General features: G+C 40.0%; 1 protein-coding gene across 3 annotated transcripts in view; it reads left to right on the plus strand.

The window, feature by feature from the left end:
* pik3c2b (phosphatidylinositol-4-phosphate 3-kinase, catalytic subunit type 2 beta) overlaps nucleotides 1–27,763 on the plus strand; it is a 51,423-nt gene that overhangs the window by 15,508 nt on the left and 8,152 nt on the right. For all 3 annotated transcript variants that reach the window (XM_058374141.1, XM_058374144.1, XM_058374142.1), the window contains exons 7-23: nucleotides 1,491–1,570; nucleotides 2,156–2,219; nucleotides 2,619–2,765; nucleotides 3,160–3,193; nucleotides 4,939–5,134; nucleotides 8,402–8,524; nucleotides 9,309–9,476; nucleotides 13,342–13,453; nucleotides 18,148–18,290; nucleotides 23,537–23,725; nucleotides 24,143–24,236; nucleotides 24,373–24,467; nucleotides 25,651–25,831; nucleotides 25,964–26,071; nucleotides 26,372–26,464; nucleotides 26,539–26,668; nucleotides 26,776–26,912. In XM_058374141.1, the coding sequence (XP_058230124.1) occupies nucleotides 1,491–1,570; nucleotides 2,156–2,219; nucleotides 2,619–2,765; nucleotides 3,160–3,193; nucleotides 4,939–5,134; nucleotides 8,402–8,524; nucleotides 9,309–9,476; nucleotides 13,342–13,453; nucleotides 18,148–18,290; nucleotides 23,537–23,725; nucleotides 24,143–24,236; nucleotides 24,373–24,467; nucleotides 25,651–25,831; nucleotides 25,964–26,071; nucleotides 26,372–26,464; nucleotides 26,539–26,668; nucleotides 26,776–26,912 (2,094 nt within the window). The remainder of the gene's footprint in view (nucleotides 1–1,490; nucleotides 1,571–2,155; nucleotides 2,220–2,618; nucleotides 2,766–3,159; nucleotides 3,194–4,938; nucleotides 5,135–8,401; nucleotides 8,525–9,308; nucleotides 9,477–13,341; nucleotides 13,454–18,147; nucleotides 18,291–23,536; nucleotides 23,726–24,142; nucleotides 24,237–24,372; nucleotides 24,468–25,650; nucleotides 25,832–25,963; nucleotides 26,072–26,371; nucleotides 26,465–26,538; nucleotides 26,669–26,775; nucleotides 26,913–27,763) is intronic.

The following is a 27,763-nucleotide window of genomic DNA, read 5'->3' on the forward strand; positions in this document are numbered from 1 at the left end:
TGAAGGCTGGCCTGTGTGATCCGATCCAACAGACGAGCTACTGTTGCTCAAACTGCTAAAGAAGTCATTGCTGGTTCTGATAGACCAGTCAGGGTGCACTGACCCCTGTGCACCGCAGAAAGCACCAACAATGGCCATGTGAGCATCAGAACTGGACCAGGGAGCAATGAAAGAAGGTGGCCTGGTCTGATGAATCACATTTTCTTTTACATCACGTGGATGGCTGGGTGCGTGTGCGTCTCTTACCTGGGGGACACATGACACTAGGATGCACTATGGGAAGAAGGCAAGCCGGAGGAGGCAGTGTCATGCTTAGGACAATATTCTGCTGGGAAAACTTGTGTCCTGCCTTCCATGTGGATGTTGCTTTGACACATACCACCTACCTAAGCATTGTTGCAGACCATCTAAACCCTTTCATGAAAACAGTATTCCCTGATGGCTGTGGCCTCTTAAAGGATCTGCTGCTAACATCTTGGTGCCAGATACCACAGCACACCTTCAAGGATCTAGTAGAGTCCATGCCTCGATGAGTCAGGGCTGTTTTGGCAGCAAAAGTGGGACAAACATAATTTTAGGCAGGTGGTCATAATGTTGTGCATGATTGGTGTATATTTATGTGCGTGTGTATATAAGTATACAGTAATCCCCTGCTATATTGCAGTTCATATATCGCGGTCCTGGTATATCGCAGATTTTTATTTGGAACATAACTAATTTTTTTTGTGGATTTTCCTGGTATATCACAGTATCCGCAAACCTTCCTGAATTGTTTTTATGTTGAAACAAGGTAATTTATTAATAAAAATATAATTAATAATCACAAAATATAAACATTTAATTGAAAATGAAGTAAAGTGTTAATAAGAATTGTTTATGAAAGCACGGTGCGGGGATGTTGAAAATCAAAATTCAGTACGGCTGGAGGAACAAGTCTGGTCAGTCAGAATGCCCATTCATTTAATCATGGTAGTGATTGGCTGCTGGCTATGCGTGCAGTTGGGGAAAGGGAAGCAGAATACTTCAACATCCAAGTTCTTCGCATGTCACTTTCGTTTTGTTCTGGGTATGCTGTTTTTTTTTTCTGCAAGCCCTATTATGTCGCCCAAACGCTCTGCACCTTCTCAGGCTTCTGGCAAGGAACATACATGCATACATACATACATACATACAGTACTTACTATAAATGTGATATTTCTACGAATTTACCCCAAATCCTTCTCACTATATGCTTGCAAATGTTTTCTGTGCGTGTTTAAAGAGTGTGGGAGGTTCATTTACAGTTTAAACAATAACAAAAAGCATTTGGGGGTGGCGTCCGTGTATCGCAGATTTTCGTTTATCGCTGGTGGTATTGGAACATAACCCTGCAATAAACGGGGGATTACTGTACACTAATGTTATATTACTAATGTTATATCAGTATGTAATATTTTATTATTTATATATGAGAATAATTTTATAGGAATTTTTTTTAACTGTTACTGCAGGCTGAAGACGATGAGACTGCATCCTCCCTGAACCATGCCATCATGCTGCAGGAGAGGCCCATCAAGCAGACTGTGACAAGGTAAGGAAAGAAAGAAGGATAAATGCTTAAAAAAATAAACATATTGCTTTCAATTGGTGCAACAGAAAAGTTCTTGCCCAACAATTTTAAGATTGAATCCCTGTGATGCCAGTGCCCTATGTGGCTGTGAGCCAATGGATCAATATTGGCCATGCTCTCTGGGTGGTATAGCATTCTCTCTCTCTCTGTCTCTCGCTCTCTCTCTCTCTCTCTCTCTCTCTCTCTCTCTCTCTCTCTCTCTCTCGCTCTCTCTCCCTCTCTCTCTCGCTCTCTCTCCCTCTGTGTCTCTCTCCCTCAGTGTCTCTCTCTCTCTCGCTGTCTCTCTCTCGCTCTCTCTCCCTCTGTGTCTCTCTCTCTCTCTCTCTCTCTCTCTCTTTGTGTGTGTGTTGCTCTCTGTCCCTCCCTGCCAGACCTGGGCAGCTGTGAGAAGATGTATGAGGAAGAAGGTAGATAGTGAAAGTGTCATCCAAGCTGGCTATATTGAATGGGAATTGGCAAATTTGCAGAATAATAAAAATGTAAGGGAGGTTATGGGGGTATACATGTCATTGTACCTAACCCTTGACTTTGGTCTTTTTTCCACAGGGAGGCACTAACTTTGCTTCTGGACACTTTTCATAATGAGGCAGAGTCCTTCATGTTATCAGAGGTAGGATAAGATTGGATTCCTATCAAAAATCTCTGTGGCTATCAAATTCATGTGGATAAACTAAAGCAAAGCCTGTAGCATGAGAATGACATGACTGTCCATGTACAGGGGTTTGGTGCAAGCAGAACTGTTGCAATACCGTAGAATTTAAATCTTCCCAAATCTGTTTGGCCTGAAGACAAGTAATTTCCTAGAACTGTCGCTCTGATGGTGCTGTTTTCAAGACAAAACATACTGTTCTGTTCTGTTATACTGTTCTGCTCCTTTTAATGCATTATTATACTAGGTTTGATTGCATTATTACCTTTCTATAGCAACAGTTAATGCTCGGGGACCTATATGGTGGACAATCTACATAAAAGTCTGTCTCTCTCTTTGTGTGTCTCTCCCCTTCTCTAGGCTGAATTGCAGTTGCACGTGGAACGTTTGGTTCAGTCTGTCAAGGCTCTGTGCAGCTCACTGGCTGCTGTGGAAACGCCCGACATCACCTCAGCCCTGAATCAGCTGCCTGCTTGCCCATGCAGACTGCAGCCTAGAGTGCAGAAGGTGAACACATACGCACACACATACGCACAGACACATATATATATATATATATATATATATATATATATATATATATATATATATATATATATATATATATATATATATATATATATATATATATATATTTCTGCTGAAAAGCCAATATGAAAGAGCTACTGGAAAACACGTATTGATGTATTGGTCTGCTGAGCTGCACGCTGCACTAGCACCATATTTCTGTTGGAAGCTCTGTTCTAAACAGCCATGCTGGCATCTGCACAGCCTGCAGACAAACTGTACGTCTTCACTCAAACTGTTAACCTTTAAAGCCACAACTCTAATTCTGCAGAAATTTTCCCCAGTGCAATTGTCTCATCTGTTTTCTATCTGTCTGTGTGTTTCTGTTTCACAGGATGTGAGCATGCTGATGAAAAGAGAAAACAGAGGTACAGTTCCTATCATCCCTAAGTAGTCTGTGTGTGTCACATTTCTGCTGTGACCCACTTTTAGACGGCATCATTTTAGCCATTATTTTGTCGTAACTGCTTAAGGTCAACTTTTTGGGAAGTTATAGAAATACACTATTTAATACTTATATATATATATATGTATATGTATATGTATATGTATATGTATGTGTATGTATATATGTATATGTAACATATTTTTGTTTGTACAGTTGCTTGAAATGAAGTACAGAGTCTTGACGGAAAAGTCCTGACTGCTTTATAATACAGTCTATCACAGAGCTTAGAAATTAATCTTTTATTTTTATTATAAATATTAAATGTAAATTGTACCCTAATGAGCAAGTCATAGGTGATGGTGGCAAGGAAAAACTCCCTAAGATGATATGAGGAAGAAACCTTGAGAGGAACCAAAAGTAATCTATCCTCATCCAGGTGACACTGGAGAGTGTATAATTTCTGTAAATAAGGGAATTCATTCTAGTTGTAACATGAAGTCTATCTTGTTGAAATCAACTGTTCACTGATGGAGCCTGAAAGTGATCCATTCACGTAGTATTGAACATCATCTAGTTATGTTATAAAATCTGTCAAGCATGTTGGCATTGATGTGAATAATGACTGTCGTATTAAAAAGAGTGCAGTATAATAGCACAGCAGGAAATGTTGCTGTTTCACAACTCCAGTAACCCAAGTTGGGTCTTAATGAAATCATACTGGATTTCAGAAAACAAACTGTGTTAATAAAACTTGATTGAATCAAGTGGAACTGATGTACGCACAATTATACTGAGGCCCTTGTGTTATTTAGCAACTTAGAAATTCTAGTTAGAAATGTGGCTATTGCCTGTTATTTAAATAGTACATAGTTTAGCAAACCGTAAAATCACCAGAACATGATGGTTAAAAGGGAGACCGTGTGTGTGTGTGTGTGTGTGTGATGCGATTTGTAGTCAGAGAGTGTTTGTGTGAAAAGATCTCCTGCTGTAAGGACGTCTGTCTGCTTCTTTGCTGGGATAAACAGGAAGGATGCATGTCTGGCGTCAGGATACACACTGTTCACCTTCCTCTCCTGTTCTGTATACATGTGCTCTGCTCCTGTTTGATCAGATCAGGCTTTTAGCTGTGATCAATGAAAGTTATTATAATAATAATAATAATAATAATAATAATATGGGTTTACAGCTTCCTTATAAATTGTGTTATTTCTTTAAATAACTAAATAAAATATATGAAGACAATACATGTGGGCACAGTGGATGTTGCTGCCACACAGCTGGCTTGACTTTAAACTGCCCCTACGTATAAATATGGGCCCGTCCTGGGTGTAAAATAAAAATTGTAGACAAAGGTTGCATTCCTTTGTATCTTTTGAACAACACACGCACACACCTCAATCACAAACAATCTTTCAGTCATTTTTGTTCAATCCAGGCTTGTATATGTATGTAGCTACACAAGTGCAGACTTTTTTCATCGTATACTTAAAAGTATGCACAAACATTTGTGCTTCAAGCTTAGTTCCAAAACGTGAATGCATGCTGTCTGTACCTGCTGATTTAAGGAAGACCGCTTTTTAAACAGGAAGTCAAACTATGTAAATGTGTGTGTGCGTGTGCATCAGTGTGTATTGTGCATCTCCATCTTGAGCCAGTTGCAGGCCCATCAGTGTGTTTACATGGAAAAGTCTCTGACCCCTACTCCTGCTTCTGTTCCCTTTCCAGAGAAAATAGTTGAGAGGTTGACGGCTGCCATCTTGGATCTGGTGGAGCTCTACTGCAGCACGTTCAATGCCAACTTCCACACTGCTCCACACAGCAGCCGGCCCACAGTTCCAATCCAGGAGGCAGGCATGGTTACCAACGTATTGTCCTTCAACATTTACGCTGCACACCGCGTCCCCATAACCTGGGCCGCCAGGTAACACAAACGCACGGCAGTATTCCTCGGCATTCCTAAAGCCGAGAAAATCATGTCATGAGCTTGACTGGGTCTTTTATTTAGAGAGGTGTTGAGCTTTTATGAAATAGCGTCGGATTCTCACCTGATCTGCAATTTTCTCAGGTTTCAAATTGCTTTTGTGTGTTTTCATGAAATCATTAAAATTCTGCTTAGCTCATTAGTTTGTCCTTTGTTGCGATTTGAATAACACATATAAAACATCTTTGGTAGGTCACTGCTAATGTTTCAGTAAACGCAGGTTGAGAAAGGAGTTTTTCATTTTGCGTTGCACATGCTCTGGTGTAATCCAATGGGATTACATGGTATTATGAGGTGCAGAGGGAACCCCTGAGAATGACACAGCCCTTTCTGCTTCCTCTGGGCCTCCTAGTACACACAAACACACACACACACACACACACACACATATACGCACACACCATGTTGAACATAATACACACACAGTGTTAAGTGCAATACACAAACATACCAACTATGCATCATCATCAGTGCTGAGAAACAAATACTAACCATTATCATGATCTTTCACATCCCCAAAATGGTTCAGCACTGCCTTCTCCCCCCTGCCTTCCATGTGAATGGTCTATTCCACCCATTGCCTGTGATGGACCTCAGTGTCTTTTGTCTCGCTCCGAAACTGATGCTGTTTGCATATGGAGCTGTCACAAAGGGTGCAGCATGGGAACTCGCCATGACCTTTGACCCCTTTGGAGGCAGGGTGGAGGGCAAGCCGGGGTACTAAACACCTGTGCAGTGGTGATGCATGCCATCTGGTGACAGGGCAGAGGAACGGATGGACAGGACGTTCCTCTCCTGCTTGCTTCTGTGCAACAATATACATCTATCTAGCTGTTGTGTTTATTTCAGGCATCTGGCATTCCAGTTAGCTGGCGAATGTTATTCATTCTATTTCGAACTGCCTCTTGAGAGCCCATTCCCTTTTAAAGACTTTTCCAGTACAAGTTTGAATCAAGACTGCAGGAGAGCCAGTGCTAACATGAGATTACACAAAGGGGACTGACTTTGGTTAGACTTTGGCTACACCATGCTATGTTCACATATGCTGTGCTGTTTTGTGTGGAAACAGTGATGGAAAGATGTTTCTCTGCTGACACTGAATAGCACACGTAAGCAATGTGCTCTAGACTTTCCTTTAAAACATAAAGAATTTATCAAAAAGAAGAACATAGAATGGCTGAGAAACTTCGAGACTTTAGTTGAAGCACTATAGAAGAGGTTGAAGCCTTGATTAATTGATTAATTTTTTTACTTGATGATGCCGTATTAACGTAGCATTGCTTGAAGGTAGTTACCTTGTTCTGCATGTTGACGTTAGTCATCAAACTTTTCTTTTTTTTTTTCTTTCCAAAATCTCTGACCCATGTCTATGCAAATCAAGTGCCTCTGATATTTTTCCTCCAGTAGGGTTCATTTGATGGTTATTCACATTTATATTGTGCCAATGGAATTGCACACAAAGTTTTAATCTGCCAAACTTCTGCTTTTATAACTGTTAGTAAAGTGTATGCTTTGAGAGAAATACAAATGGATATAAAAGTCTACACATGCCAAATCATAGCTTTTGTGATGTAAAAAAAAAAAAGAAATTTAGATCAAATTATGTCAGAACTGCTTCCACTTTTTTATGTATAAAAATTAAGTGAAAACACTGAAAAAACCAAACCTAGTAACCTGCTTTACTACATAGCTGCAATTACCCTGCACACCCCTGAATTAATAATTGTTGTCACATGCATAGTAATCGCTTGCAGCATTCTTTAATGTTTCCGTAGTTCTCTTGGCAGCCTCCTTGGTAAGTTTTTGTCTAGTTCTTTAAGAAATTTTGGGGGGATGTCCTGTTCGTGTTGATAACGGTGCTCCTCTCCATTTTCTCTGTATGTTGATGATGATGGCCTTTAAGATGTTCCATGGCCTTTACATTTAACGTTTTGGAAATTCTTTTATACCTCTCTCCTGATAGCTTTCAACAAGTGAGAGCACATGCATGCTTTGTCAGCTGTTTGCATACTGTGGCTTTAGCAGTTGTATGAAACCAAGATGATGTAGAAACAGGAAGAAAAATCCTGATCTTTATTTGGGGTTAATCAAATTAATTTCATTAATGGCAGCTGAATGATGATTACTTTTTTCCATAAAATGTTAAATTGATTTTTTTTTTTTCTTAGTAACTTTTTTCACTTAACTTCTGTATGTGATAACTTTCACATTGATGGTGGACAGTTAGGACATGACTTATCTTGAATTCATCACAAAAAATCTGCCATTCTCACAGGAATGTGGAGACTTTTTATATCCATTGTATATCTCTGTAACTGAAATGTCCTGAGTAATGACCGAATAGACATATCACCATGCCCAGGCAGCTGATACACGTCTAGGCTATAAATAAACTAAAAGCAAAGTGGCAGCTTGATGGAGTAGGAGATAAGGTTAGGAATACAGCAAAGATACCGATATATCATTTAAAAAGAAGTTTGACATTTAAGGAAAAAGTCATGAATCCACTGTTGATGAAAATAAGAAAAGACAGGAAAGCATGGGGCCCGAGTAAGTGAGCACTGGCATATGATTCGACTAAGGAAGTGAAAATTTAAAGATTGCTTTGCTTTAAGGCAGGTCAGAGTTTTATATTAATCAGCTCATTAACATATTACGTTTTTTATAGTAACATCTTTTTCACAGGGACTTTAAAAGAAGATGATCTAGGAAAAATTGAAATGGATTTAAAAATGGAATAAAAATGTGTATAGTCACTGATTGGGTGTAGTTTTCTTTTTATTTAGCATTTTTGGAAGGAGTCTCTAGTTTCAGAAGTTTGTAACAGTCAGAGGTAAAGCTGTATCTTAGCTGTTTCCACCAGTGGAATGTGTTCAGAGTGAAAGGTTTTGTGTTCTTGAGTTTCTTAGAAAAATGACAAGCTGTATTTTATTTTATTTTTTTTAGCTGCTTGCATGGATAAGGGAAATTTCTCACTCAGGATGTTGCATCATGTCACCATTGTATTGTGTCTGTGAACATTTGTAGAGAGATGTTTGGATGGGGATGGACATTCTCAGTGGTGGAAATTTGAGAATATTTATTAGACATTCTTTAAACAGCCACTGTGGGAATTTATTTTTTACTGTGAAAATTTTGTAAACTGATATATACTTTTCAAATGATGTCTCACTGACTTTCCCCTCATTGTTTTTCTCTCATTCACAGTTATGAAGGGTTCTTTCTTTCGTGTTCTCTTACCCATGGGGGAAACGAACTGTGTGCCCCCCAGCATACAAGCAAACAGTCAGTCAGCAAATACCTCTTTCATCTGGTGGTTTGGGACCAAAGGTGAGCATCAAATGAAGGCCTCACATCTATGATTTTCTCTACCTAGTCCACACCATCCTGCCTCAAATGGCATTCCACAGATGTGAAAATATGTTTAATGTTCTGCTTGTAACCTGAAATAGTGCAGCATCCTGTGGCTGTTTTTTCTCTGCCTGCTCTTCTGCATCTAATGAATTATCTGGGGATGGTGTGGGAGGAATATACTCTGTTTACTTCCTAGCAAGCATAATAAAAATTTGAACTACAGATGTAATTTAAATGTGAGCAAACCTCTTTAAAATTGTAATTTGTCCACATTAGCCATGTTAATATGTTTTAAACAGTTTGATTGTGCATGTCTGAAAGCTGTAGTTGTGACCAGATGTTGATCTTGAACCTCTGCTCATTTTAGAGCTTGCTTTATAAACATGAGGGTGCTTTTGTACTGTCCGGTATCATAAATGCAGATTATGACGACCATTTGACCTTGATTTTTTTAAATTATTAATGTGCTGGTAAAGAGTTAACCTTTGCCTGTTCAATATGTTTACAATATTTACAATATATTTGCAATCTGTGTCACCAGGTCAGGTAGTGACTGTAGCCACCAGCTATAGTTCTTTAATATGAAGGGCATCCTATTCAGAGGGACCTCTTTAAATATTTCTGGACCTTCTGTGTGTAATGAATGACTAGTTATTACCCACTCAGCTTTGACCAGCTGCTGTACTAGATGTACTAGATGAGAACATGATGCTGATTGATCCTTTTTTCCTCTTTTGTGTCTTCTCATTTTACATGGTAGGATTTGCTTCCCGGTGCAGATCAACCAGCTGCCACGGGAGTCTCAGCTAACAGTGACTCTGTATGCGACTCCGTTACCACCCCCTGGAGCAGAGGACAAGAGCAAGCAGAAAGCCCGCAACATGGAGGCCCTGGGCTGGGTCACAATGCCGCTGTTCAACTTTCAACAGTGAGTGCAATGAGTCACAAGATCCACCGATCCACAGTGGGCACAGGATCACCAATACTGTCCAGCACAGATTAAACAAAGACAAGTTTCAGCAATCCAGTATCTGTAATCTTGTGCCTACTGTTACCTTAGATTCATGTTCTTGTCTGACAGGACTGGATCCTGATGTGTTCTGTTGCTGCTGTAGCTCATCTGAAGAAGAAAAAGCATTTGTCACACATCTATAGGAGTAGAGAGGGTTTAAGGGTCTTGCTCAAGGGCCCAACAATGGCAGCTTGGCAGTGCTGTAGCTTGAACATTGACCTTCTGATCGGTGCCTCAAGCTTCAGTGTCTGATATGCTTTTCTCCTCAACACGGTTGTAAAGTGTGAATCTTTGAGTTATTGAAGACTTCTTGCCAACACTAAGTAATCTGACCATTCTCCTCTGACCTCCTCTGAAATAGCAAGGCATTTCCCTCACCAAACGTCTGCTAGACTGGTATGTGTAAAAATCCCAAGAGCTCGGCCATTTCTAAAATACTCAAGCCAGTTAACTTGAACAAACAACCGTGCCACATTCAAAGTCACTAAGATTCCATTTTCCCCCCATTCGGATTTTTGACATGAACATCCAAACTACTGAAGTGCTTGATCTGCATTGCACAGCTACATCACTGGTATCATTGCATAATTAGATAACTGAACAATGTACAGATGTATGTAACCACTATCTTAATACAGTGGTTGCTGGGTTTATTTTGTAAACCTCCCAATACATTTGCAGTCATAAGTTGAAATAAATATCCAGCACAGGGTATTTGTCAGAATATGATCAGGACATCAGATATTTATGTGATTCTACTCAGGTTCTATAGTTTTGCTGTGGTTGCCTTGGTAATAGGAATGGCCTCTGAAACCTGAAGTCATGAAATGCTTATGAGTAAGAATGCTAGTCAGTCATAATGCAGGACACGAATTTGTCAGGTAAACACAGATAAAAAATGCTGTGGTTTGATCATAAAAATCATGCATCCTAAAAACATCTGTCTGCTGCATGTGCAAAATGAGTCTTTTTGCATAGTTTCCTCAGATTTGGGCCAAGACATGGCATATGACATCATCACAATGAGTATTCAGCTAAAGCTCTTGTCGATTCAAATGTGTAGAACACGAATACAGCTATCATAGAAAGTAATTACACTTTTGTCTTCACTAGTTTAAAAGAAATATTCTATGATTCCATTTTCACCAGCTTAGTTTTTTTAAGTTGAAAATTAAAAAAAAAAAAAAAACGAGCATGTTTGGCCACAACAATCACAAAAAGACACGCCTGGGGGATTGATTCTGTATACACAAGCAGTTCACTGTGTGCTAGTCAGTTAGGAGGAATAATAATAATAATATACATCTGGCAGAGCTACAGACTTTCCATCAGGGCAACAAGCATAATGAATAATCACCTCAATCTAATGGAATTACTTAAAAGGTTAATACAAACAAGCTTTTACTTTGGCTTGACATTAATCAGAATGCCTGTGCATAATGTTTTGGCATATTGGCTTCAGTGTCAGAGAAGAGCAAAGATCCACCGGTGCAAAATTGTGCACTGTTGCGCTAAGAGTTTAAAAGGTTAAATGTACATGAAGCATACTCATTTTGCAAAACAGCACTTCCTCTGCACATAAAAACAACCACAAAAGAATAAAACCATCTTTGTAGTAAGAAAGGAGATTTTCTTTTGACTCAGCACCATCAAACTGTGCATAAGCAAAATTTTGCTGAACAAAGGATCACGTGGGAGCGAACTAGTGCGAAAAACGTTTGTAGAAAGAGCGGGAGGAAGCCAACTGACTGCAGCTGCTGTAGATCAATCTGAGGAATGCATGAAACGTTTTTCCCTTAGCCAGGTCGAGTTAATCCAAGATTAGGCCAGTGTTTGATTGTAGAAGGCTTAGACACTGATCGGCTTTGATCAGATTAACTTTGGTTAGCTGGGGCATAGTATCCTTCCTAAAGTGGAAAAAAATGGACGTGTCATACATTTATCAGCTATCATCAGCCAATGCTTAGGCTGTGAAATGAGGTGTCCTTGTCTCTCATCGCACATAAAAGCTGTCATTCTAATATCTTTCAACTTTATTCTCTATTGATACACAGTGTATGTAACTGTGAGGTGACTGGTTGTGCTAGGAGGAGAATTACATGACAGCTTTGTGCTCGGTTTAGTCAGCGTTTCCACATGCCTCTTGTATCTCCTTCTAAAAAGATTGCCACTCCTGAATTATTCCACCTAGTTCCCATTTCAACTTCTTTCTCTGGTTATTAAAGCTATGTTTCCACTGCTTAACTGTGCATTTTAAAAATAAATCAAATGGCATAAAATCTGCCTGGGAAGGAACCTGGGATTTGTCCAACCCTGTTTAAAAAATATAGTTTTTCATGTCAGTTATAGCTTACCCTGTAAAAAATGTAATGCTGAATGAAACACCTCCACCAGACTACCAAATACCTGCAGTTGTCCTTTGGCTGCTCCCTATTTGGGGGATATTCATATTTTTGATTTGGCACAGGTTTTACACTGGATGTCCTTTCTGATGCAACCCTCCCATTTTATCTGGGCTTGGGAACCAGCAACCTGCCTGGGAATCGAACCCGTGCCACAACACCACCACTAATAAGGATCAGTGGTTAAGGCTGTGATGAGGGGGTTGGTGGTTCAAGCCCCAGCATCTTCATGCTACCACTGTTTGGCCCTCAGTATTCATTTAAATTATTTACCTGTGTATATGTTTGCACCTGACACCAAGACAAATTCCTAGTACTGTAAAGTGCTCCTTGCTGACCCTTTGCTGTACCTGGCAATAAAACCTTTTCTGATTCTGATTCTGATTAAACCTACTGCTCCTGGGACACCATGTCATAGCTGACCCTGCACTCTGACCACAGCTTCCCAAGATGCTAAGTAGTGTGATGTGTAAAAAGTGTTCCTAAGCTTCCTAAGAAGCTGGGAAAAGAATTATAAGGTAATTTTGAGTGTAACAAAAAAATTTAATGAAGTGCATTTATCTGGTTTTATCAATGCTTCCATGTAAGTGTTTGTGATTATGAAAAAAAAAACTGCAGAGCAAAACAAAGAGCCGATTAGTGCCTTAGTTGATGTATAGAGCAGCTTGTGGATTTCAGAAGAGGCAGCATGTGCTATCGTTCCAGCAGCGAGGTGCATTGCTCTACCTTGAAGCACATGAAAACTTTGTTTTGCAAAGGTTAATAGGCAACAGGGTGTTGTTTTTTTTCTTTTTCTGCTTGCTGGATGAGATGAAATTCAGTGACATTTGCCCACCATTCTGGCTTTCACTAGAACTGATAGGTTTCATACCACACCTCTGAGCTTGATGCGGGTTTCACACTTAACAAATCAACTCCACATTAAACTGTTCATGTAAACTCTGAAAAAATCGGTCAGTAAATCCTCACAGACGTACATTTCACGTATCTTGATTCAAAAAGTGTTTACCTGCAGAAGAGTAAATAACTCTTCCTATGAAGCCAACCGAGCAAAACATTTCCTTATTGCCGTCATTTAGTCTTCCAGATAATTGCTGAACGCCGTTACTGATATACAGCATATTAATAATATTCTGCATAAATGTTTATAGCACACCAGCAAAAAGTGACAATATCCTGTGTTTTCCAGATTTATTCCAATAGCATCACTCTCAAAGAATTTACTTTTTTTGTGTGTAAACACTTGTGTGAATATACACATATCTACACATACACACGTATAAACATTGCTACTGCAAAGCCCCTGTTGTTGTTGTTGTGGATATCGGATGCGGATGTTGTGCTGTTGGGATTGAGCTGTGTGTTTTCCTGTGTTGCAGCATTTTGACGTGTGGAAGGAAGCTGTTAGGTCTTTGGCCGTCAACCCCAGGAAGCGGAAACACCCGGTCCAGCACGCCCAACTTCAGCCAGCCAGATAGCGTCATCCTGCAGGTCAGTACATTATGCATGAAAGCACTTAGACTTACACCTGGCTCTTCATGCTTCTCAATTTTCACTTTTATTGATCTGTTCATCTGCTTCACCTGGCGTTTTATATTTGTGGTTGTGGTTTTCATCTACAATGCAGACCTACTTCCCTTTCTGGCCTCATAGGTTGATATTGTTTTTTTTTTTTCCTGGAAGTGTCCACTTCTATTGTTGTGCCAAAATAGCATTAAGATATTGTTCCCCGATTCAAAAAATAACATTGTACACCTATTTATATGTGCACACACACACACATACACACAAAACATTTGAAATCTGCATTGTCTACAATTCAGTAATCTTCTCTCATGTGTTATAATAGTCTTGATTTATCTACTATTTCCTGTTAAGTTTTTAGATGTTATAAATTATAATACATATGACTGAGCATACTTTTGATTGTAACCTATATATAAATGTTTATTTATAAATATAAATGCTTAAAATGAAGAATATTTCAAGTTTGGAAAAAAAATGTTTAAAAATAGGTTTAATATTTTGACATTTTTTTGCAGTGCGAGTGTTTATTTGTTGTGTTTTGTAAACCATTTTTGTAACCAAAGTGGGTAAATCATTTAGACAGTCACGTTCAACTCCACATATTTGCAATTAACTACAAATGAAATGAAATGAAATGAAAAGCAATATGAGTGGCTTGTTTTACTTCTCTTTAGAAAGCTGTTTCACTTCCAGTAATTTGTGTTGACTAGAAAGAATGCACTGGTAGTTGCTAAAGGCAAACAAAGCAAAAATTTTAAATTCAAGGTTTTGTCTTTTTGTCTTTGTTACATGAAGTGCATTGCTGTGGTCAGAAACTTGAGTGTGACTGTTCCCGGTCCCCAGACGGTTAGTCTGGATTCAGATTCACTTGATTCTATCGCATCTCAATGTGTTTACACTGAGAACACAATACGACTGTATTGACATTCACATTTCATGGTTCACGTTTGTTGTGGAAATTAATGATGTTGTCATCAGCTAAAACACACATGCAAGCTGCTTTGCTTCCTGAACAAGTGTGGACCTGAGTATGAGTTCACGTGTTCACGGGAGTCGCGGCACAGCTCCAGTAGAACTGAACTCGCACCATGTCCTCCAGGTAGCCTTGGGTTCATACCACAGTGAGCTTTTTCATGCCATCCGTGCTCTGTTTTAGCCAGTGTGAAAGACTTACATAGAATGTCTTAACAGAAAATTTGCTGTTTGTGCTTCATTCACTTTTTGCTTACAACCAGCATCAACACACCAGCACACATACACAGCTACGTCATATCCACCAGCCTCAGCGAAATATGTTTCATCTACTGCCAGTTCTGTTCACATGGCTGCACTCACAAAGACTATTGTATTTATCGCTACTTTCCTCAGTACTGAACTATTTACAGCAGCAGTAGGTAGAGAGGTTTAGGCAGTTTAAGTGTTCGGTTCATGAACCTATAACAGAAATATAAAAGGCCAAGCAGATCACAGGTTTGCATAAGTGCATACTTCATTAGATATAAAACTTTTACTACATAAAACACTAGAAATCAAAGGAAAATCCGCCTCAGATTCCGAACCCATGGTGAAACTGGGCTTCACAATTCAAACTAAACTGCCATAAAGTCTTTTACTGATCTAGGGCTTTTACGAATAATAAACAGCAGCTGTTACAAAAAAGTCATTCAATTGCAGTAATAAAATTACACCTATTCTGTGGAAGCCAATGACAGTAAATAGTAGGAGTGAAATGGCATTACTAATTTTTCCTGGAGGTTTGATGCCTCTGTGTAGAATACACTGATTTTTATATATTAGTTTACATGTTATGTTATATACTAGAAGTCTGGAGGTTGTTTGCAGTGTCAGAAAGCAATGGATTTGGTCCACATAGGCCATGGTTAAACTTGGTTGCAGTCTTTGCAGAAGAGCTGAGTTCTAGCCGAGGACTGATCTGTAGGGGTGTGTCCTGCTGCTGTGGAAGAGGACTGAAAGTAGGTCAGTTCACAGAGAGAGAGAGAGAGAGTGCATGAGGGAAATAGGCCAGAAAAAATTAACAACTTTTACATCTCGTCCTGCAGGACATCCCCTCCAACACACACCCACACACACACATGCAGTACATAAACTCTGTCACCCATCGCTTCTCAAAAAAACCCATGCACATTTACACACTCGCTCTTATACAGACTTGACACCTCATCACGTATTCAAACGTGACATTTTTGCTGTGCCCTTTGAAAATGGCACTTCTTCTTCCCTCTACAGTTGTTCCTCTAGAACTGTGTTTCCCTTGTTTGGCAAGAATCCAGCACAGTCTCAGTGCTTTTACACGCCCGACTGAACTCATTTCTATTTCAAGCCAAGAAATCACCAAAATCCTGCTGGTCTCACGCTGACCTACAGCAAAGTCAAATGAGATCATGATAATGCTTTGAAATTTCCATCAGTTACACACACACACACACACACACGCGCACACACACACACACACACACACACACACACATGAAGTAGACTGGATTCTCAGAGCTGCTTCTGAGTTGTGCCAGTTGTGCCAGCTGTGCTTTGTGCCTAGTGGCTACAGCTTTGTCTGAGGGCACTGGATTGTGCAGAGGAGGACCGTTGAAGTGGTGTTTGCATGGACTATAACTTCCAGCCTTATTACAGCCTTCGGTTTGTCCCAGGTTTTCTTTCCACAACCTGACTAGCGCTGCTGCACATCTGGGACCTGATGGCACATCTGGGCCTTATTTAAGACTTAAAAATATTCTCACCCCATTATTCACATTCTTCTTCTACCAACCTGAATCCAGCACTGTAGCATTTTCAGTTGCTCTCAATTTTTAAAATTCAAGTCGGTTTGTCTTTGTCCTCCCTTCCTCTCTCTTTTTACTCATGTGGATTGGCTGTATCTGTGGTTTTCTCCTGCTCGCAGTACACACACTCTGCACCCCGTATTGCTTGGCCATATTTATAATTATTGGGGAGATGAACAGTTTTGTTTCATTTTTTTTTGAACTGCTGACAATATTTCTCCTAAATTCAAAATATAACTATTGTTATTTAGAGTGTATATTTAAAGGAAATAACAACACATCAAAATAACCCAAGATCATGCAGTATTTGCAGAGCTTTAATAACTCAAATAAAACAAATTGTGTTACTGATTTCTTAATGTTATTTAGACAAAGCATTATTTGGATTGGAGTCTCTAAATTGGCCAGAGTGTGTGATTGCGTGAGTGAATGAGAGTGTGTGTGTGCCCTGAGACTGAAAATCAGTATTTGGTGGAATAACCCTGATTTGCATGTGTTTTGGCTCCATGCTCTCCACCAGTTTTTCACATTTCTGTTGGGTAACTTTATACAACTCTTTTTGCAAAAAGGCAAACAGCTCAGCTTTGCTTGATGGTTTGTGACCATCCATCTTCCTCTTGATGACATTCCAGAGGTTTTCAATAGGGTTCAAATCTGGAGATTGGGCAGTGGTCTCTTATTTGTTTCCAGAGCTGTATATGAAAGAGAGATAGCAGTGAATCTTTCTGTGTTTGACTTGGCGTGGTTAAGGTGGAAGCCCCCGCTGTTCAAGGGGCCGTACTGTATCAGGAGCTTCTGTTACTGCCCAGCACAGCTGTTGACACAGCTGCCAAGACTTACAGCGAGCTATAGCAACTGATAGCGTCCATAAACCCTTGTGCTGCATTCTCATAACCCGTTTCACAGAAAAAAGAGCACACATTAGTTTTGGTTTATTCGTGAGATTTGATGTTCTAGATATATAATGTGAAACTAGATTCAAACTGATTTTTTTTTAGTTGAGATTGAGTTAAAGAAGTGTTTGAGGGACTATTTTGTTTGGTTGGTTTTCTAATCCCACTCTCTTCTGCTCCTGAAGGAATTCTGACCAGTCCCACCTGCTTACAGTTATTATTGCAGGCACCTGCATTTGATATTTCAAATTCAATTGGTTCCATTTATCAACATATAAACAAATTTACAACTTAAACTTCTTGCAGTATTTATTAAAGATGAAGAAGAAGAAAAAGCATGCTATAAATGGGTTAAAGGGTTATGCAGTGCTTTATGCTTAGTACAAGCCTATATTAATAAACATGGTATTTTCAGACAGCTCTTTTCCACCTATACTTTTGCGCATATCTACACCTAGTGCAATGTTCTGTTTAAGGAGAAGTGCTTAACCAGTTTTCTGCATGATTTCTAGATTTCTGGAAAAGGAAGCAGGGAGGAGAACACTTTTTCCCTGGAAATCTGTCATGTTTTGCAGTTTAGTTTCAGTGCCCATCTTTTCTACAAAAATGCTTTTGAAAGGTTTTGAAGTCAAAATCCATTATTCCATTATTTGATAACAATTAAAATTTTAGCAGAAAATATGAATACATGAAAAGAACACTTGTAAGCATGTTGTCAATGCACTTAAAACCCAATGTATGGCCTCCTTCGCGCTTCCTTTTCCTGTGTCACTTGACTAGAGGCTTGACTTCACCAACCTCATTGTATGCAGAAATTCCAAAATAATGCATCTTTATTTTTATGTAGTGAATAAATTTGGCTTTATATTAGTTTAATGATCTACAAACATTCATTATGTCTCCGTTCAATGCAAACACCATAAATGTTCCTCAACTCCAGTTTTTCTCTCCCCTTTCGGTTGTTTAGGTGGACTTTCCGACGTCATCGTTCGAGGTGTGTTTTAGCACCCCTCCACCGGCCGAGTTCAGTCCTCAGTACGAGTTCTCCAGACTGGATCAGAGCAGCCAGAGACAGCTCCAAGACATCCTGAATAAGAAGTCTCTCTTCTGGTGAGAACCACACCTGTAATAAAAAGATGAGCATGAAATGGAACGGGAGAGAATCGTTCCAAGGTCTTAGCTAGCTCTGCACTATACAGTTTTGCAGATGGAAGCAAGAAGCTGGAACACTTTCACTTGTGCTCTGTGGCTTCTCGCAAGTCATTTGGACACAAGTCGGTTTCAGTTTCTGTACCTTAATCTTTTTAAGATTCAGCCGTTTTCTTTTCTGCATAGTCTTCAGTTTATTCGAATACGGAGCTTTCTTCAGTTGTTAAATGCTTGTTCAGTGTAGCATGTGAAAAGCGATTTTTAACCACTTTATTAAACCAGCCTGTCAAGATTTAGAATAATTCCTGCAACAGGATTATTGCACTGTCTCCTTAAGCACTTCCAGGCTGTTCATTCCATTCATATTTTACTGATATGACTTCTAGGGTTCCCACATTTCCAAAACCAAGTGGGCAAGTCATTCCAGGCTTGGATGCATATTCTCCCCAGCACACACATGAACACAGCAAGAACTTCTTTAGTGATGTTTAATGATATTTTACACTTTAATGCCTTTTCCATATATTGTTTTTGTTTTTCCTCCCAAATTGTAAATGAATTTTTTTTCTGGTCGGTCCAGCTGCAAACAGCTGATGTGGATATCCTCCCAGCTGGCTCCTCTTCCTCTGTACTCCTTTGTCTATTACTCCTCTATTTTTCTTTCTCTCTCTCCTTTCTATTCCACCCCTTTTCTGTCTGGATTTCTGTCCCTCATTTTGCCACGTAGGTCTTCTACTGAGCTTCTTGGATACTCTGTTAAACATTTACTATTGTGTGAGATTTACAGGAATGTCACCCTGGAAATATGAAGTAATTTATCGGCCAGAACAAAGGTCGAGGGTTTGAGCTGGGTGTGTGGGTGGGTGTGTGTTCTATTATCAGCTGCTGCTTGGAGATACAGATATATATATATATTTGTTCATTTTCACAGTGTGCCTAGTGATGGTTGTTCCTGGTGGTTCTGAAATATGTTCCTGTGTGTGCAGTCCTAATGAAACAGCACTAGAACTAGCTGTCTGTAGACTAATGATGAACACACAGTACATAGCTACAAACTGTGTGTTTTAGTCACAGCAGTGTTGCAGCTAGTAATGAGGGCAATAAATCCTGGTTCTTTAACCTCTTCTTTGAGGAAAATCAGATCCATAAACTTAAAAATATCTGCTGTTTTGGGGGACTGTTTTTTTTTGTCATGTTTGACCAAAAACAGACAACCTATTATCTTTATTCTTCTATAATATTTAGCTTAGACCCCAGTGCTCTTTCTGGGAAATGAGTGAACGTTGGGGAACTAGTATGAACTTCCTGGATACTGCAACTGCACTTTTTGACCATGTAGTACACAGTTAAAGAAGGGAAATTATTTATAATCACACTCTCCACTGTCACCAAAATAAGCATTGGTTCTCTTTCGAGTGTGGTTCCTCTCAACTTTCTTTCTCATATCATCTTGCTCATTAGGTATATATTTACAATTTCTGTGTGTTTCTGTAAAGCTGCTTTGTGACAGTGTCCGTTGTTAGAAGTGCTGTCCAAATAAAGTCAAAATTCAGTTACAGAAATCTGGATCAGTTCCAGAGGCTGAGGGAGTGGCATGTCGTTTCCTAACGGATGGGGCTCACTACACATGGGTGGTAATATGATTCAGGGGTCTTGCCCTGCAGCTGGCATCCCAGGAGAGAGAGCCGCTCCCAAAATATAGACTGAAAATATGATATGCAGGGAAAGGCACTGGGTTGGTGAGAGCTCTTACTGAGCCATGAGCACCACACAAGCACCCATGAACCCATACTTTTTTTTTTTTTTTAATCCTCTTGGCTTATACTTGTTATTTGCGTAGGTGTTGGGGTCAAATTTTGATTCACCACATAAAAAAATGTAATGGAGGCTTTGTCAGTACTTCCAAGTCACACAGGTTCAGGTCAGTGAATAGGTACAAAAGCTCTGAAACATGGTGTGTTGGAGATCAGGAAGCTTTTACTCGTAGTAATTACGTGTTAATGGAGCTAGCTAGAAAACTTGGCTAATGCTAGTCATGAGCAAGTTCTGGTTGTTGTGATGGTAGATTGATAATAGACTTTTTTTTAGCTTTGACACTGGCCACTTGAAAATAGGAAAAGGCCATACAATGTTTTTCTAGTCTTCAGTTGTCAAGTTTGTGAGTCTGTGCCCACTGTAGCCTCATATTCTTGTTCTCACCTGGTTCTTGATGTAGATGTTTTTGCTGTTGTAGCCCTTCTACATCAAGGTTTGGTGTGTTGCGCAATCTGAGGCATTCTGAGATGCTTTTTCTGCTCACCACAGTTGTAAATATTGATTACTTGAGTTACCTTAGGCTTCCTGTCTGGCCATTCTCCTCTGATCTCACTCTTCATGAAGAATACTTACTGGATTTTTTTTTTCACTATTTTGGATAAACTGTACAGGATTATGTGCACTGCGATGGACTGGCAACCTGTCCAGGGTGTACCCCTGCCTTATGTGCACTGGGATAGGCTCCAGCAGACCCCCGTGACCCTAATTAGGAATAAAGCGGGTATAGACAATGGATGGATGGATTATGTGCATTAAAATTCAAGGAGATTTCAAAAAATACTTAATTCAGCCCACGCCACAATTAGAGTCACAGAAATAACATTTTCTCCATTCTGGTGTTTGAGGTGAACATTAACCGAAGCCTGTATCTGCATGATTTTGTACAGTGTATTGCTGCCACATGATTGCCTGATTGGAGAATAAATGTGTAGGTGTCCCGGTTCCTAAGCAAAGTGGTCAGTGAAAGTATATGTGCTTAATCCTGAAAGGCAGTAGGGAGATGTTTTATTTGGCTGGTTCTGTAATTCTCTATTCCTCTGTGGAGTGAGGATAAAACCATGCATTTTGGACACATTGTGTAATAGCGCTTGTCTGAAACTGGATCCTCACTGTAATCACCATGGTTTCGAAACAGATAAACAGATAAGAGTTGGAAGGTTTCTGCAGCTTTTCCTTCACTGTAAACGTGCATCTGCAACCTTGCACCATCTCATAATCAGGTATCGAAAGTAACAAAGGTCATTTTTTTTTCTATTCGGATGTTTGCTTCATTGAAATCTTGTGAAAAAGAAGCCAAGGCTCCTCAAAACTTAAAAATCAGACTTTAAGAAGCCCACATGGCATTTTTAATTCATCAAAAGTTAACTTTAACTTTAAAAACATATTAAAAAAAAGTTGTGAAAGGGGATAACATGCTTTTCATCAGTTTACACTGTGTACTGTAGGGTTTCCCAAGCTCTTTCGGCTCAGCCGCAGCTCAAATAAAATAGAACGATTTCTAGTAAACGTTTCTACCTTTATACCACCCTCACTACTTCACAGTGTAAAAGTGGCTCATTGGTGTTATGAAGTAACTAAGTTGGCGCATATAGAGGACTTTGCCTTTGGCAGTCTATGAAGGGACTGTGTTTTTGCAGACCGCAGGGAATTTTTAGCTCACGATGACTCGCAGTTGAGCCGTTTTCAGTTCCCACGGGACATCCTCCAGGAACGATGTTCTGAACTGGAGCGATCATCACAAAAAAATCACGTGACAACCATGACTTATATGCATGTGAGATCATGAGCAAAAAATAGGCATGTTTGTGGAGGAGATGTTTGTGTGCATCAATTTATATAAATTATGAATCTGAAACTTTGGGTGTGTCGTTTGTGTTTGCAGTTTCCAGTGAAAACTGTTCAAAGTTTTGTGTGGCAGGGCTTAATTGCACATCTTGTGTTTTTCAGATTTTTTTTTATTGCTGTCATCTTACCCAGAAAATAGATTAAATATGGATTAACTGAAAAAAATCTGAAATTCATGAGAGCCCTCATCAGAAGCTTTCATTTCTTCTTTTTACTCAGCTCCTTTCATGTTGTTGGTTTTGTTTCATTCTTACTTCTGTTTCTCCTTTCTGTTTTCATCTGCTTCTTTCAGTCTATCTTTCTGTCTGCTATCTTCTTTGATTTCTTTTTCTGTTTGTCTGTCTGTCTGTCTTTCTTTTTATCTGTTTATCTTTGTCTTTCTTTTGCACTGCTTGTCTTTCTGCCTTTCTTTTATTCACACTGTCTCTCATTCATTCATTCATTCATTCATTCATTCATTCATTTATGAAAGAGATGAATGTGAAAGTGAATCATGATAAGAATCCCAGGATTGGGACTAGACTCAGTACAGTAGCAGGGAGACTTTCAGGAGCTTGTGTGTGCAGAAGCCCGTACATTACCAGGAAAAACCTTCCATTGAAAAGGTCTCATTTTAACTTTTAACACACTAAAGCAACAACAGGAAGAAGATCCAAAAGGGAAAGATAAAGAAGAGCAGGACAAATGTCTGCGGCAGAAATAAACGACCTGTCAGCTACTTGTACTGAAAACAAGTTTCCCCCTCAGGCGAATAGCACACTCAGTACATGAGGCATTATTTATGAGGGACTTGGAGAATGTGAAGTAAACAAAGAGATGATGATGTTGGTTATGATGATGAAGAACACATGCGCCCCGTCCTGTATCCCAGGAGTATTATGGTGAATATGAATTTGTGAATCTTCATGATATATACTGACAAGTGTGTATGAGTGTGAGTGTAGAAGTCCAGATGATTACTGCTAACAGTGTGCTGATGAACTTGCTGGCATGGAGGCCAGAGAGATTGCAGGTGGTTGGATTTATAAACTTTCAGTGTATCTGCAGTATGTCAGTGTTTGACAGGAATTACAGCCTTATGTTCTAAACTCCTGTGTCAGATATCTCTTTACAAGCCAGCACTAGCCAGGTGCATGTCTCTGAACATCCCACTTTTCTAACATCTGATAAAACCATTATAGTGAAATGATTCTGCCATTCTCTCTCTCTTCTGCTTCCTCTTTCTTTCCCACAGGATCTATATTATCCCCTGTGCGTTTTACTACCTTTCTCCTCTTTCTCCTGATCTTCATTACACTCACTCACTTTTCTGGCTTTGCTTGCTGTACTGTGTCTGTCCTCTCTCTCTCGCGCTCTCTCTCTCTCTCTCGCTCTCTCTCTCTCTCTCGCTCTCTCTCTCTCTCGCTCTCTCGCTCTCTCACTCACACTTGTTCTCGCTCGCTCTCTCTCTCAAAATTTTAACAGCTGATGTATTATTCCAAAGCGGTAGACTGACATTCAATAGCGTATACATTAACCTCTGCACGTCTGTCCATGTGTTTTGTCAGGTTGACACCAGAGCACAAGCGTCTGCTGTGGGAAAAGCGTTACTTCTGCCACGCAGAGAGCAGCCGCTTACCCATGATTCTCGCCAGCGCCCCCAGCTGGGAGTGGGCATGTCTGCCTGACATCTACGCCCTCCTGCGCCAGTGGGCATGTACAAACCACCTGGATGCACTAGGCCTGCTGCACGCCACGTACGAGCTCAGTTTCCTGTTCACTGTTCACATCCTGTCAAGCTCATGTGACTCTAATACCTCCTAATATTTCAGTTTATACCCAGATAAACATATACACACACAAACACACACATATACACACACACGTGATAGACATATTTCTCAAATCCTCATCTATCTGTCAATCTATTAGTCAGTCTCTGCCTGTCTATCTGCCTGTCTGTCCACGTGTCTGTCTGTCTGCTTGCCTGTTCCTCGGTCTGTCTGACTATCTTGTCAAGTGGAATAAAGCATTTAAAAATGATCATTTATTTTCCTTCAGAATGTGTCGACACTGTGCAAAACCTTCTTCAGCAAATATTTTTTTCTGTCCTGTTGGATTTAGGCAGAAGTAAATCTTAGTGAAGTAAACCTGTTTTATGTGTGTATATTTAGGTTTCCAGATCAGGAGTGCAGGCGCACAGCTGTCCAATGGATGGACTCCATCTCTGACTCTGAGCTCTTGGATTTTCTCCCACAGCTGGTGCAGGTAGCATGGACTTGTTGTCCTCTCTCTCTCTCTCTCTCTCCTACACACACATTCACCATTCACACGTTTTCCTTCTTCTGTACATGATGTAGCTGTTATCATGTAAACCTTTATCTGCTTTTTTCCCTGTAATCAGGCGCTGAAGTATGAGTGTTACCTTGACAGTCCGTTGGTGCGCTTCCTGTTACGCAGAGCCATTGGAGACGTGCGTGTTGCTCACTGCCTTTTCTGGTGTGTCCACTTTCTGTATTGCAGACAATACTGAGATCTAGCATACTCTGAAATCTGATAGTATTCATACACACACACACACACACACACACACGTCACATGGCCAGTCCAAGTCAGCATAATAATAAATTAACTCTACTGAAACAAAAAGCATATTGAGTTGCCTCATGCACAGTGCACATGAAGCCGAATGTAGAGATTCAGAAGAACTCTGCCCAGTGTATTTTTTCAGTCAGCTCTAGCGCCATCTGCTGAAAGGTTAAGGTCTGTCTCACTGGCTCCTGATGTTTCAACTGCTCTAGATACACTGTATTATGTATGAGTTACAAAGTTACAAAGCTTGTGTATTGTATAGGTTGTTGAAAGTGAGCTCATTGCTTTCTGCTATAGGCTGTTCCATGTGCATTTTATCATATGATTGTCCACTGTAAATTTCAGAAGTGCTTTCTTGCCCACCCAGAAAGTTCAGTTTTATTTGTATAGCTTTTAACAATAGAGACTGTCACAATGCAGCTTTACAGAAATAAATAAATTTAGGATAGAAATTAGACATTTATAAAATTGCCAGTTTATCCTTAATAAGGGAAGCCAGAGGTGACATTGGAAAAGAAACTCCCCGTGCCAATAATAGGAAGGAACAGTGAGAGGAACCAGACTCAAAAGGGAAGCCATCATCATCTGAGTGACCCTGGAGAGGGTGATTATAAATCATTTCCCTTCTATGGGAACTGTGTACCATATGGACAGAATGTCACATGAAGTCCAATTTGTTGATGTTATCAGCTGTTCACTGATGGAGGCTTGAGTAAGAAACAAATTTAAGACTTTTATCTGGATTACTCTAAAACAGCAAAGAGCTACAGACCTGTCTGTGTCTGGGATAGGCTCTGGATCAACCATGATAGTACCTGAAAGCGAATAAAGTTTGAATGTGTATTTTGTTCCCATGCTGATTAAATAATTTCCAAAAAAAAAAATGAGTGTGAAAAATACTGAAATTGAAGTGTGAATATCATTAGTATCAGATTGTTGTGTATTGCATTTGTGTTGTGTATTGTGTTCGGTTGCTGAAAGCTATTGCAATGCATACAATATAGATTGTTCTTGATATTTAGTGTATTGTTGTACTGTGCTGTATTGTGTATTGCAGATTAGCCTCATGATACTGAATTGTATTGCACAGGTTACTGAAGGACACACTGCAGGACTCCCAGTTCAGCGTACGTTATCAGCACCTGCTGGCCGCATTGCTTTGCTGCTCAGGCCAAGGCCTCCGTGAAGAGTTTGACCGCCAGTGCTGGCTCATCAACATCCTGGCTAAAGTCGCACAGCGTGTCCGAGACTCCTCTCCATCATCCAGACAGGTCAGAAACTCCTCCTTGTCTTTGTCCTGGTCATTAAGCTATGTTTCTCATATTGGTTGTTGAACCATGAGCATCTGTAAAGCTGTTTATTTTGCATCCTCTGACATGTTGTTCCTGTGTGTTTTGCTCTAGGCTCTTCTGAGAGAGGGATTGGATGAGGTCAAGCACTTCTTCTCCTTAAACAGCAGCTGCCGCCTTCCTCTTAACCCTGGCCTGCTAGTCAAGGGCATTAACATACAGGTACATGGTCCAATCACAATGTTCCATGACTTATTTTGTTTCAGTGCTTGAAACAGTCTTTAGTTTGCTCCTGAAGTGTGCCACCTTTAGGTAAAATTGCTGTTATTTTTAACAGCAGTAATAGTTTTGTCTTATGCAAAAAGCAAGGCATTAGCTTTAAATTTAGCTTGGTGTTTTGTGATGTCTCTCTGTGTTGTCCATCACTTCAGGCCACAACACAAATAAAACAGAATCTCTTTTTTCTCCACCTACTCATGCTTTCTGTCCCCCTATTTTTCCTCTCTCCTTCATTTTCTCTAGTCCTGCTCCTATTTCAACTCCAATGCTGTGCCACTTAAGCTCTCATTCCAGAACATGGACCCACTGGGAGACAACATCAATGTCATCTTTAAGGTGCTTTACTCAGTTTCAAAATCTGCTTGTGGTGCTAAAGGTATGAGAACTGACTGACGTTCAAATGTATTTAGTCAGGAGATGACCTGCGGCAGGACATGCTCACCTTGCAGACCATCCGTATCATGAACAAAATCTGGATCCAGGAGGGCTTGGACATGAGGATGGTCATCTTCCGCTGCTTTTCCACGGGTCGGAGCCGAGGTGTGTTTCTGTGAAATAAAGTCTTAAACAGGATAAAAACTGCAAAATCAGTTGAGCAATGCTAGACTGTTTGCCTGATCTGACTAATTGTTATTCCTTTATCATAGGCATGGTGGAGATGATCCCCAATGCCGAGACCTTGAGGAAGATCCAAGTAGAGCACGGGGTCACCGGCTCCTTCAAGGACCGCCCGCTGGCTGACTGGCTGCAAAAACACAACCCCACTGAGGACGAGTATGAGAAAGTGAGGAGCCTTGTATACATTTGCATTTACAGCATTTAGCATTTGCCTTTATGCAGAAAGACTTACAGAAGTGCTTTTTGGTCTCAACAGAAACACATTCTCAAAAAATCACTCAAGGTGAAACTCTCGGAGAAACATTACAGCAACAAAAACCTTTTTATAGCTTCCTGAAACAAATACTGGAGACTTCCAGGGGCGGGTGTATTTATACCGAGATCACATGACACTAATTACATTACATGTGACTTCTGATGGCAAATGGTAACACAACAACTAAATTAAGGTGCTTTCATAGAAATAGGCGTGAATACTTTTTTTATGTAAATATTTTTCCTGTCTATATTTGCGTTTCTGACTATATTCCCCCCTTTACACACAACATTATGGGCTATTTAGTGTCATATAATTAAGTCTATTAAAGTTTTAGGTTGTAATACTACATATTTTGGAAATGTTCAAGGGGGATAAATACTTATGCAAGGCACTGTAGGTCATCAGTTTTTTTGGGACCATTCATTCCACTGCCAGGATGCCAGGACAGAGAAGAGACTTGAGCTTTATCTTGTATCTTCAGGGATGCTGGGTCGAGTCGAGTCGAGTCGAGTCGAGTCGAGCTGTGCTTGATGCTCAGAGGCAATGAGCTGCAGAGCATGTGATAAGCGAAAGTGAAGGAATGAGAGCCATAAATCATTAAAGCACATTTGGCACAAATATGATGCACATTTTTTGACAACAGAGATTTTCTGCACTCATTAACCCGATGCCTGAAAAAAAGAAAGACATGCATGGAGACAGCATGGAGACAGCATGGAGACAAGCCGTCAGTCATCCAGACACAGATACTGAACAGA

This window comes from Hemibagrus wyckioides, linkage group LG21 (assembly GCF_019097595.1).
Source record: "Hemibagrus wyckioides isolate EC202008001 linkage group LG21, SWU_Hwy_1.0, whole genome shotgun sequence".
Lineage (NCBI taxonomy): Eukaryota > Metazoa > Chordata > Actinopteri > Siluriformes > Bagridae > Hemibagrus > Hemibagrus wyckioides.